This window comes from Parasteatoda tepidariorum, chromosome 4, assembly GCF_043381705.1.
Source record: "Parasteatoda tepidariorum isolate YZ-2023 chromosome 4, CAS_Ptep_4.0, whole genome shotgun sequence".
NCBI classification, from domain to species: domain Eukaryota; kingdom Metazoa; phylum Arthropoda; class Arachnida; order Araneae; family Theridiidae; genus Parasteatoda; species Parasteatoda tepidariorum.
The window spans coordinates 50,347,188-50,360,266 of record NC_092207.1 but is presented as its reverse complement, the minus strand read 5'-3'; the positions used below and the strand labels follow the sequence as shown (position 1 = coordinate 50,360,266).

At 26.2% G+C, this 13,079-nt stretch overlaps 2 protein-coding genes across 5 annotated transcripts in view; one reads left to right on the top strand and one right to left on the bottom strand.

Annotated features, from left to right (window-relative positions):
• Positions 1 to 50: 50 nt before the first annotated feature.
• LOC107448239 (protein FAM32A) lies at positions 51 to 6,649 on the top strand. Of its 2 annotated transcripts, none has more exons than XM_016063369.3 (4): positions 51 to 207; positions 2,436 to 2,586; positions 5,038 to 5,091; positions 6,368 to 6,649. In XM_016063369.3, the coding sequence occupies exons 1-4, from the start codon at positions 143 to 145 to the stop codon at positions 6,434 to 6,436; spliced, it is 339 nt and encodes a 112-aa protein (XP_015918855.1). In that variant the 5' UTR covers positions 51 to 142; the 3' UTR covers positions 6,437 to 6,649. The 2 variants fall into 2 exon arrangements, with proteins under 2 accessions (XP_015918855.1, XP_042898778.1); XM_043042844.2 differs by lacking the exon at positions 51 to 207 and adding an exon at positions 341 to 552.
• Positions 6,650 to 7,857: 1,208 nt separating this feature from the next.
• LOC107448217 (BAI1-associated protein 3) overlaps positions 7,858 to 13,079 on the bottom strand; it is a 55,597-nt gene continuing 50,375 nt past the window's right edge. For all 3 annotated transcript variants that reach the window (XM_043042612.2, XM_071179771.1, XM_071179770.1), the window contains 3 exons: positions 12,554 to 12,697; positions 9,571 to 9,708; positions 7,858 to 8,089 (listed from right to left, as the gene is read on the bottom strand). In XM_043042612.2, coding sequence (XP_042898546.2) covers positions 8,042 to 8,089; positions 9,571 to 9,708; positions 12,554 to 12,697 — 330 coding nt within the window. In that variant the 3' untranslated portion in view covers positions 7,858 to 8,041. The remainder of the gene's footprint in view (positions 8,090 to 9,570; positions 9,709 to 12,553; positions 12,698 to 13,079) is intronic.

The following is a 13,079-nucleotide window of genomic DNA, read 5'->3' as shown; positions in this document are numbered from 1 at the left end:
AAAATATTTTTAACTTGTAGCTCTGTCGATACAGATTCAACTTAAAAGAAAATCTGACCTTTTACAGAAAAACGGATCTTAGAAATAAAACAGAAATAGGCCGTCAAAACCGTTAAATTTCAAATATCCAATAGCAACAACGATGTCTGAATATTCAGCAGTTACAAAATCTAAACTAAAATTAAAAGCTGACTCTGGTGTAAAAAAGTAGGTTTCTTTAAACGTACTTTAATATCTGCATCTTTTTTAAACAATTATACAATTCTAACGTTTTGAGTTTTGTTGGTTAACTGTATGTGTTTTAGAACCACAAAGTGTAATAGTTTCAAATGCTGTTACTATCTTTGAAATTTCTCTTTATTGATTATGAACAATGTGTAACTTTTCTGTTTCTTGTGTCAGTCAAATGAAAATCGTCAAATTATTATTGACGCCTGTGATGCATAATTGCCGTAATAAGTACTGTGGTAATAAGACATATACTACTATTAATTATATTGTGCCAGAGTTGGTTCTATTCCGTTTTTGGCAGCCAATCAAACGTCACTGGAGGTAAATAATGGGGATTTAACATTTTCCTGAGTAATAACTATCAAGGCAGTGTGGGAAGAAATTTTATGTTTGTAGATGGATCACATTAGTGAGACTAGGGTGGTTGAGTTATAATAATATGGTGTGATTTCACTAAATACAATGATATTGTATTGTAGAATTCTACCTAAAAAATTTTGTGGCGGATAATTTTCTTATGGGGAGAAAAGTAATCATTTTTTAAAATTATGTCAATTAATAACTCAAATCTAAATACAAAATAAAACTTCAACCTATCAGAAGTTTAACTTATTTTTAGTTTCAGTTTTTGACTTCTAAATAGTAACAGTAGTCAAATATTTTAACTAAAGTAATTAATTTAAATAGAGTAACAAGAAAATTTAATCTAAAGAATAAATATCATTCTTTCTGAGGAAGGACATATCTTTTATCCTTTTGACAGCAGATACATAAGTGCTTCACATATCTTCAGATACATCTTCTTTGAATAATAATTTTTTTTCATGGTTAGATTTTTATAGACACCATTAATGAGATTAATTTTATCTTTCAGGTAAAGAGTTTTTAACTTTTACTCGGACATTAGTGATAGATTTTCCACCATCACAACTGATCCATCCATTTTTAATGCATCACAACTGATTGAAACGAATAAAATTAAATAAATATTCAAGAGGAATGTGATATAAATACAATCTATCGCATTGAATCGTTTTGTTTTAAATTAATACCCAATAGTATTAATGCTGGCTATGTGAACTAAATATAAAAAAAATGAAACAAAATATTCAATCCCTATAGCTTTTATCCTTTTCATTACAGATTAAATCTATTGTGCATATTTGGTAAGAAAGCGAGCTAGGAATTGTTACCTACTTCCTTGGAAATGGATAGTTTTTCCTTTTTATTGCCATAAAAAATTGTCATTTTTTTTTAATAGTTAAATTAAATAAATAGTGAGTAATAGGTGAACATAGACATAAAATTGAAGATAATTGGTTCCAGTTCTCATAAAATTTGAGTTTTAAAATAAATTGTCAGAACTAGGCTGAAAATAAATAAAAAGTAGAATAATCTGTAGTTTACTGTATTTTAATGACACGAGAATTCTCCCTAGGAATAAAAGAGGTCAGGGTGCTTCCTCACTGAAAAAGACACTTTGAATTATGAAAGGGTACTCACTTAACACTATAAAAATTGATCATAAGTGTAATATTATGTAATAACTGAATTTTATTCTCAACAATTTTTAAATTATCCTCTTATACTATTTTATGTTTGTATTTCAAAAAGTAATACTCACTTATTATCAAAATAAGAGAAAATTTTTGTAGTTTATAAAAAATAATTAAAGACATCCTAAAAGACAATCACTGTGCACAAATTTTAAAAGAAAATAGAAAAGTGATTAATTGGTAAACAATACAATAGGTAAATTTTTCTATATTTAAACGGAAAATTATGAGACAATGAATACTAAAAGGTGATTTTCTTTTAAAAAAGGTATTTATTTAAAAATAATTTTGAAATTTAAAAATTCGTTAATAAACTACCCCTCCCCTGCTTAAAAAGAGAGAAACTTATAAAAATTTAACCAGTTGAGACTAATACTTACAAATTTAATATTTGTTTTAGTAATCAGAATTAAATCTATAGTACACAGGCAATTTTAACAGTGTATAATTACTATTTCAATAGTGAATTATTTTTTTAAATGAAATATGAATAAAAAAGGCAGTGTTTTTAAGGGATAGTGGTTTATTTTTACAAAAAAAGACTGGCTCATCAAAGGGTAGTGAGTGCTTATTGCCTTTCTAACAATGCTTAGGAAGAACATTGTGATATTTTGTGGAAATGTGACATGTCTTTTATAAAAATTTTAGGAAGAAAAAGAGCAGGGAAAGAAAAGATGTATTTGAGAAAATTGCTAAAGTGGAAAAAAGTCAAAATTCTGAATCAGTGGAAGAAAACAAACCTAAATTGGTTTCTCTTACTAAAGCAGAAAGAGCTTTTTTGAAAATGAAAGAAAAAAAAGTAAGAAATTTTTATTAATATAATTATTATTTCTTATTAATAAAAATCTATTACATAATTGAGCTGATATAAAAGCAAATCTAAATAGCTTAGAAACTTATTTTAAACATAGGACTTTAATCCTTAAAACATTCTAAAAAAAATTATAATTGCAGCCTAAAATGCCGCTTACAATTTAATTTTATCAGTATTTAAGAATCATTCTTTTAGTTCTGATTGGAAATTGTTTATTATCATAACAAAAGCATGTTTTTCTTCTTATTTTTTTTATATTTGGATTGAAAAAATGTAAATTCAAGCATATTGTACATGACAGTTGAAAATAATTTAAAGTCCTTATTTGTAACAAATAATAATAATAATATAATCTAATAAGTATTTCCTTTTAAAAACTTTTGATGTCTAATAGTTTTTAAAGCTGAAATTTTAAAATTGTCTAATGAGAAATGAATCTTATTATAAAAGAATGCTCTTTTCCATATCATTTCAATTTTTTTCATGTTTTTATAAAATTAATATTAAGCTTCATTTAAGCAAAGTCTTTATTACTTATTTCTCTGTTTTAAAAATAAAATGTTTTGAATTGCAGAGGAGCGAGCAAAATTTCTGCTGCCCACTCGCCATGGGCAATGAAATATTTGAGGTTTATGTGCATATTTCATTTTTTAAACTGCTGCTTTTCAAAGCAGACTATATATACTTTCAGATTAAGTCTGTGACAAAAAAATTGTTTAGAAACCAATATACGTTTAAAAAGCAATAATACACTAGTGTTTTGAAATAAGGCTAAACCATTTTCTCTTCTCTTTTCTCTTCTCTTATGTCTGAAAGAATGGATTTAAGTTTATGTTTAATTTATATTAAATTAATTGATCATTTGATTGATATTATCCATTTATATTCAATTTGTTTAGCGTCAGGAGGTGTGAAGTGGGTATAAAATCAAGTTTTTTTTAAAAAGGACTCCAAAACCTAAATATTAAATTTATTTTGCTGAAAATTTTGATGCATTTTATACATTAGATTCATATAGATTAAATATGAAGCATAACTTATTTATTTTGTTCAATTTGTTTTCTTACAGTAATGCATTCAACAGAACATGTTTTGATGTACCCACTTTACCCCAGATTGGGGTTAAGTGGGTATAGTTCTAAGATTAGTATATTTTTCACCAAAGAATGTATGTAAATATTGTTTTAGAAATAAAAATGATAGTAAACAAATGTGATTATATTTTAAAAATAAATGCTAAAAAATAATTTTTCCCCCGCATTATTAAATTAAAGAGATAATGTGCATGGCTATCAAAATTGAATATCACTTCAGATGCAGTGTATTTTGCTAAACTCTTCTCAATTTCATCAAAAAGCAAGAAAACTGTAATAGTTTTTGATTCATTTGAAATATAAGTGAAAGTATAAAAACTAATATCTATAGTGGTAATTTAAAGTGTTTTTACTATTCATAGCAAGCATGTAGTTTTACTCAATTGAGTTATTTTAAGGAAATTGTTTTGTTTTCCATGAAAAAACTCATATGAAGGTAGAAACTTGCAAGAAAACTCATCTATATCTTTAAACATGCTCACTAAATTGTACCATTATGCTATTTGGTAATTTTTTTAATTGTATAATATGTCTGTTGTATTGTTATTTTCCCTATCATGCTTCATTTTGAAAAATAATGTTTAAAATAATTTTGTTTTCAAGTGTTGAAATTACTATTTCGACAAGTTTCAACAATTACTATTTTTAATCAAGCAAGTCAATTGTTTTTTTAGCTTTTCCATTATAAAACATAGAGCATTAGATACTTTCTAAAGCTAACACAGAAGTAAAAAAAAATTCTTATTATTCAACACTTAACTAAGCCAGATACCCACGTTACCCCACCTCAGAAAACAATTCATAATAAATAGAATTTTGAAATTTATTCTTTAATTTCTATGTAGATCTCTTCTTTAGATGCCCCTATACCAGTTTGAACTGAAATTAATCGTTTTTGACAGTTTTTAACGATAGTATAGGAAAGTTCATCAACACCAAAAACTAGGATGCTGTAAGTTGGTCATGACTGTTTGTAAACATAAAATTTTTTGTCAATTTCCAAAACTGAAATAAAAATGTTTGTCACAATCCCAGTAAATGTCTCTAAAAATATTTAAACATATAATCTCAATTTAAAAGGAGAATATTGATGTTTTTTTTAAACATATATCCTTTTTAATATCCACTGATAAAAATTTTTGTCTGATTAGTATTTTAAAATTCCATGTCTTAAATTTGTAGAACTTTAGATTATAGTTTTGAATTGTTTCATTATTGAATTAAATGTTCACTACTTAACTGACAGATTTATTGTGTGTAAAATTACTCCATGTAATTGTAACACTAATTAAATGTAGAAAGTGGCCTGTTTATAAAATTTATGCTATTCTTTTAATTTTAGCAAATGGAGCGTATTTTGGATAAAGCATCTAAAACTCACAAACAAAGAGTGGAAGTAAGTTTTTTTTTTTGTTATCATATAATATAAATTTCATAGAATAATAAAATAAAATAAATAGTCTTATTGAATATCATATAAATTTCCGATGCATTGCTCCTTGAATTAGTAATATTAATATATTTTAGGGCAATTCTGTGGTTACTCTTGTTGCACGTATTATGGTATATTGCCTTTTACTTATGAGCTTTTTATTTTTACTGGAACAATTTTTTTTCCTGCTTAATAACAAAGATGGCAACAAAGAACCTTTCGTATTTATGCAAGAAAAATCTTGATAAATTTTAAAATATGATTGTATAGAATGGTGAATTTGAAATATGGTTAATCTTGTTACTTGAAAAAGACATGCATTTTTTAAATTTGCATTAATGATTATGTTATCTAAACTATATATTAAAATCTTCATATTTAAAATAACTTCACAAAAAAAAGTCAATTTACTAAATTACAGTTATAAAAAAGATTTAGATGCAAACACATTTATTATGAGAAAAATTCTTGGTTACCGTTACACAAAAATTGTTTTCTCTTGTTACTTTGAAGATTTAATGAGAAATTTACAAAGCTCATTATGAGTGTAACTAAGTTTCTAGAGATTCCTAGAAATTCTAGGATTTCTAGAAATAAAACAAACTAGAAAACTCAATATGTTTTTGTGCTTGATTTTATAACTTAAATATCATCTGCATTAATTTATTAACAGTAACGTACTTGGGATCAGCCTCTAAAATGGGCAATTCATGTTGACTGATATTACATTTTGATAGGTTTTCTCATTTTTAAACTTTTTTCCCCATTGATAAATGGTTATTATTTTTTGAACAAATATATGGGAATATTTGAAATGTTTTTCAATAGCCTAATGTTATGCATCATATGAGGTAAAGGCGTGAAAATTATAAATATTTAATTTAGAATAAAAATATAAAATGTGAGTGTTTCATACAAAAAAAAAGGAGTAAAAAGTCATTTTTATTTTGGAATTCTCTAACAATAAATAAACAATAATCAAATTATTGTAATCAATTAATATTTTTGCTTTGAAAGAAAACATTATTAAAACAAACAGATTCATGTTATTGATTTTTTAAAAATTATTACGAAATAAAATAAAGCAAAAAAATTTTATTCCTGAAAATAAAAGAAACATTGTTTGATAAAAAAGTTATTATAGGATATTTTATTTAAGTATTATTGTATGAAAAGTAAAAAAATATTTGTACATTTTATGTATTTCACATTTATTGTTTTTTTTTTCTTTTCATTTCAGGAGTTCAACAGACATTTAGATTCATTGACTGAACATTATGATATTCCTAAAGTTAGTTGGACAAAGTGAAACTCAGTGTTTTACAGCAAATCCTGTATTAGAAGTCTGGATTGGTTATTGTGGTATTTATGTTAATATTTTGTGTTTGACGTCTCTGTGAAAATATTTTAAATAACAATTCTTGCAAAGTTATAAAGACTAATGACCTAATACTCATTGTGTATAATGATTTAACTTGGTTTTTGTGTACAAAATAGTTGTAAATAAATTGCGTTAAAATTATTCTTATCTTCCTTTTTGTGATATACTACATCTACACCAAATTTTTTAATTTCCTAATAGTTTCCAATATAGGTCTGATTATAGAAAGCTATTATTACTGATCACATTTTTATTAACTTACACTGAAAATATGCAATATCTATATGCATTTAAAATAATTTTTTGAGCTTTGAATCTTATTACTAGAACATTTTAGGGTGAATATAACTCAATTTTGTAGATATGCATTTCAGTTTCAGTGGAAAATACTGCGTGGATAAATTTGGCTTTTTTTTTAAAATGAAAATTGAAATTATTTTGTTAAAAAAATTTAAGAAAAGATTAAAATAATCAAAATTTTGAAAAACTGTTTTTAATGCAAGATATATTTTATTAAAATGTTTTTTGAAATTATTGTGCACTCTATCAATTTAGAATTATCAATGTTTCACAAAATGAACAGAATCTTTTTTTCACCTCTGATATTCGATACAATTGTTATGGAAGCAAAAAATATATGCAATCAGGGTGTTTTGTAATTACAGTTCTTTAATATATATATANATATATGTTTAAACCTCTTCTATGAAATGAATTTTTAAAAAAATGCATGTATAATGGGTCACACATTAATATTTAAATGAAAAAAGAAAGAAAAAAAACTCTATCAAAATCTTACAGAATATTAAAGAAGGTTGGATTAAATACATCAAAATTTGTTTGATTACCACAAAAAAGAGAGAATTGCTAATAATAGGAACACTTTCAAGTGACATCTGATAAAACAAGTTTTATTGTTTTTAATAGTGTTGTCAGATTTCAAAGAGATTTCCATTTTTTCCAATCTTATCTATTAATTAACAATGTCATTGTGTAATTAATAATATCATTTCAGGACTTCATTTTTGATAAAGATTCTGAAAATATATGTTAAATCAGATCAACACTTAACTCCCAAGTATTTACTATACAATAGCACAATTTGGTCAAAATCTTTTGTATAAGAAATACAGCAAACAATACATACTGCCTTACATTATTCAGCCTTTCTAAAATTATGTCTTATAACATTTTGTTACTGAAAGTTTTGTTTGTGTGATATTTTAGAAGCCATACTCCAGAATATTTATTTTCTCTTTCTTATTATTTTACTCATAATTGGGTATTTCCTTTGATGAGAGTAATGTTAGTAAAATGACACAAATAAAAATTGACACCAAAAACAAATATAATTTTGTTGAAATATTTATTTCTTACTAATTTACATTGCTTGAAAGAAATGCAAAAACATGTATTCTTGGACAAAAATTTTGAAGAACATTCTTTGAAGATGCTTATAACTAATTTTTTACAGTTCAGATATGTACATATTTGTCCCACATAAAACAGGTATTAGATCATCTTGCGTTTCTATCAACGTTCCTTTATTTCCAATTTACTTTCAATTTTTAATTTCATGTTCTGCCAAAAATTAAACAAACTTGGAATTTCAATTTTTGCAAATAAATTAAATAACGAAAATTGTCATGATATAAATAATTACCAAATTTATAATTGACTTTTTACCCTGCTCAGAATGTCACTGCAAGTTTTATATCAGATTATTCTATCCATCAATGTTTTATAAATGAAAATATGCACTATTCTACTAATTTACTTTGTATTTAAGGTAGGGTGAATCATTTTATAAAACGCAAACAGTGTAAATTGTGTTTCATAAAATGATTTGTTTAAAGGCTGGAAAAACATATCAGACAGGCCTAATAAATTTTTTTTTTCAACTGAAACATTTGTTACATGTTTTATATTATAAAAATTTACTCTGCACATCAATACTATTCTGCTTTATTGTTGTGCCAATTTTTAGTGCATGAAACTTCAGTTTGCTTTGAATAACTATACGGCTGTTCGACTTCTTATTGACTTAGAGGTAACAAATTTTTTTTTTGGAGATTATCGAATGTAAATGAATTAATAATTTATCATAATATTATTATTATATGCAAATTTTGCTGCATAGTTTATCTAAGTAAACTGTCATATCATGGAACGTTCAAAAATATCAGCAAAAAAATAAATAGATAAATAAAAATAATTAGAATTTGTTAAGAATATTCTTTTTTAAAAATGATGAGCAAACATTTTATTTTTCTTTCTATTTTCTATTTAATTGTCTTATGCCTTATTTTCCTTGATTGTACTGAATTTCTCTTTGTGCTTGCAATTATTTATTACCCTTATGACAGTATGCTAGGACAAATGCTTATTGATCCGAAAAAAATGTTTGAACATGCATGTACTACATCACCACAATTAAAATCTGGGGATAGTTACCACCTAACCTTTGCAGCATGTTCCTCTAATTACCAATGTGTCTGATTTTGTTACTTAATTGTTAACATGAAGTAATTAGCATATTTAATGGAGAATTTTGCAAACCATCAACTTAGTACGTGAGAATCCAATCATCAAAACAAAAATTATTCAAAGTGATATCTTTTTACTGGCTCATTGTATATGTTTTCCAAACCCATTCAGGGTCCTGAATAACCCATAGTTGAAGAAGCTCTGGTTAAACTGATTCTAATTGTCGAATCTGGTTTATGGTATATGTTTTCCAAACCCATTAAGGGTCCTGAATTACCCATAGTTGAAGAAGCTCTGATTAAACTGATTCTAATTGTCAAATTTTCAAAATATCTTCTATAGGATTTAGGTTAAGAGATTCGATAGGATTTCAAATTGTTTAGGTGCTGGAAATTTCCTTCTGTTGGGCACTTTGAACTTAAGCTAAAAAATGTGTGTACGTATGTTATAAGAAACACATTTATTGTTAAAACCCTAAGCACAGTGTTTAATTAAAGCAAGTTATAAATGAAATAAAGTTTTAAATTTTACAACTCAATAAAATATTTACAGAGGCAACAACATTTAAAGCTTACCAGATATATTTCGTTTATTAATTCCATATTGGATAGTCCACGTCCATCACAATGAAATATTGACTGAAGTTGTCCTAATGCTTGATAGATTAATAAATAAATCCCCTTCGTATTTCCAAATAAAAATAAACAAGATCCCTGTTGATAAGCAAAAACCAGATAAAGAAATAAAATACAGTGAACTCTCACTTATGCACTGGTGTAAGGGGCCAAGAGAAAAAAGCGCATAAGTGAAAAACATCAAAATTCTAAAAAGCAACGTAAATTGCAGTGACAATATGAATAAATATGTTTCTAAAGATTAAATGTTAATATTTATACTGTTTTGGTATTTACTAGAATAATACAAAGAAAAAATTTAACATACCTTACGACAATTTATTTTCCTACAAAATAATCTTAATACATGTTTGTTTTCGTTTTTGTCAACGTTATTCTAAAGCAGTTTTTTCCAGTTCACATAAATGGGATAAGGGGGAGTTTCAGAAGCAAAATTAAATTGTAAATAGTCAGGAATAGTGTCTACAGCTTTCAATACTGCTGTGTGATTTGGAGGAACTTTATCGTCTCGTCAGTATTATCCACCACGTTCTCATCATTTACAAGTTTTAGTTAGATATAAATGAACAGTTCTTCACAAAAAATTTGAGTTTTATGGGAGGGGGTGAAACATGACATAATAGATTTATAAGAAAAGTACTTGACGTCATAATATGCTGCAAAATAAATTGTTCAAGTACTTCTGTCACTAAACAGATCACCTCCTTTTATTTACTCATAATGTCCATCTGACTGCAAGTAAGTGATCGCGGTCTCTTTCATCTTTGGTATTCCAGGTGTCTTTTTTTTCTAGAAAACAGCATGGGAGTAAAACTAACCTCTGGACAAGAGGAATGGTCATTTTCTAAAAGAAGAATGGGCTTTCATTGTTGTTGGTGTAACAGATAAGACACCCTATTCAAAATTCTAGAAAGAATGTCTTTCCAGAAACAGCAAAAATGAAAAGGTCACAGGGGGGAGCAAATTCAATAGGATCTAACAACATATATTTCTTTTTATCTGTAACAAGGATTGCTTATTTGCTTCATTTTTAATTTAAAACATTTTTTTTAAAAAGAAAAGATATTTAAAGGATTAAAAAATTTAAATGTTAGCCTAAAATTTCGGCGCATAGTTGAAAAATTTTTTTTCAGAGTGACGCATAAACGAAGGATGTTTATCATTATTTTCCTATCTAATGTACTGGGACCTATAAAAATCGTCGTATAAATGAAAAAGGTGCATACAAGAGGTGGTGCATAAGTGAGAGGTCACTGTAGTCAATTATAATTCGACAGCATGTCGAATTATAATTAACTGTTAATTAATATTAATCTATAATAATAAAATAAAGAATGAAATAAATAATCCCAAGAAACTGTAACATATTACTTAATTAAAAACTTCACGTCTGGCAAGTCTTGAAAATGGGCGCCTGTTTCTGAGCGCTTGAAACATGTCGACTGTTATTTCCTATTTATATATTTTTGAAGCGAATGAGGTTTTTAATCGGGTAATAAAATAACAAGTTTTTCTTCCCATGCGTGTGTGTATCTCTTAAAACTCAGGAACAACTGGTTCTATCGTCCTGAACTTTGGAAAGATGGTATAAGGGGTAGTTTTAATCCCGTATCCTAAAAATCATTCAGAAGAGACATTTAAAAAAGGGAATTTTTTCATTGGTCTAGACTCTAGAGCTTGCGCCATTGAGACTATTACATTACACGGAGCTTTTAAAGTCCGCTTCTAATTTTTTCAACTTTTGAGAAGTTAATCGTTTAACAGTTGTTAGCTTTTTAACTGTTGATTTTTCGATTGATTCAATTCTTAACTTCACATGAATTCTTTATTTAACAATAATTCTTTATCAATATTTGAAATATTTCTTTCAGAAACTTAAACTACAAAAAAAAAGTTAAAATCTTAAAAGATACACGATTTTTACGAACTTGGCTTACATTCTTACTAAATGTGGCTTTTCTTTAAATGCACCAATTGAATTCTCAATTTCTTAATGCATATTTTATATGTATTTTCAATACCTCGAGTATAAAAAAGAAACTTAGATGATTTTAACCCTTTGACGCAGACTTTTCAAAAAACATATTTCTCATTTGTTTCATTATTTTGTATTAATTTATCTCAAAATAAAGGGAAAATTTTATAATTAGCATTTTAATATTTTTTGGTTATAAAATACAGCATCAGACGCTGGTAGTTTTTTTTTTTTTTTCGTTAAGGGTAAAATTTTTGAGCGTAGCTCATTTCTAAACAATACTTTTTCAGATTTGCACTTATCTGCAATTATTTAGATTAATGAAAAATAGGAATTCATCATTGAAGTTTCTTTGATTTGCAAAATCAATTATTGATAAATGTTTGAATATGAATGGAAAAAAAAAAAATTGAACTACTTTTTTGGATGTTATATTTTAGAACAAATATAATTCGGAGAATCTAACAGATTTTTTTAAATAACTATTAGACTCTTTTTCATAATCAAAAATACCAAAGTATATTTTTACCTGTGATTAAAGCCTCAGAATAAAATAGATAAAATGGACACCGGTGCCCCATCTGCGCCAAAGGGTTAAGAGGTCTTTTAATATAATATAACATAATTTCAATTAATTATGTAATTTAATTTTAATTAATATAATTGCCTAATTGTTTCAAAACAATTTATCACTTCACACAATATGGATATTGTTTTTTGAAACAGTCTCCATAATATTGCACATCAACTGCAAAGAGTGTAAATATGAAATAAATATTTATTTTATAAATTTACTATTTGCTACTGAGTAATTATTAATTTACTATTTGCTACTGCTACGGAGATACTTAAGTATCCCATTTTGCCTAGTCTTATTCTATCATTGACTAATGGTAATTTTATAAATATAATGTAATAATTTGATAATAATGAAATTTTTGATTTTACCTGAAGACCAGCCAAGGATTCAGACAAATATATAACAACAATTATCCACATGTGCCTCAAAACGATGTAAAATAATTCTGGTTTTAAGTTCAAATACAGAACTTGTAAAGTATTTTCGATATAAGTACAAGAATCAGCTAAAGCCTGAAAATAAAATTTGGAAAACAAAATGCATCACCACAATTGTCATGATTTTATTATGCCTATTATGTTATGTTAAAAATTATAGTTTTTGTACAAAGCACTGAATTTCTTAGAGCACAAAATAATAATTTATTTCATTAACTCTGAGACTCACACTTTTCTTCTTAAAGTCATTTTCACGCCTGTTAACGAAATCAAAATATGTTTCTTAAAGATTCTATCAGTATTGGCAATCCGACTAATTTGGGTAATATTGGTGCCCTCTAAAATGTAAATCAAACACTAGGCATGCCTGCAATTGAGAATTAAGCAATATATTGTCACATATTGTTGGTATCTTGACCACAAATTTAATTTCGACAATGCCAAATTTTTTATATCT

Bases quoted from the DNA above. Each gene is read 5' to 3' on its own strand.
- LOC107448239 (XM_043042844.2), top strand. From the start codon at position 374: ATGTGTAACTTTTCTGTTTCTTGTGTCAGTCAAATGAAAATCGTCAAA. The intron at 553-2,435 runs GTAAATAATGGG...TAAAAATTTTAG, and splicing joins CCAATCAAACGTCACTGGAG to GAAGAAAAAGAGCAGGGAAA. The intron at 5,092-6,367 runs GTAAGTTTTTTT...TTTTCATTTCAG, and splicing joins CTCACAAACAAAGAGTGGAA to GAGTTCAACAGACATTTAGA.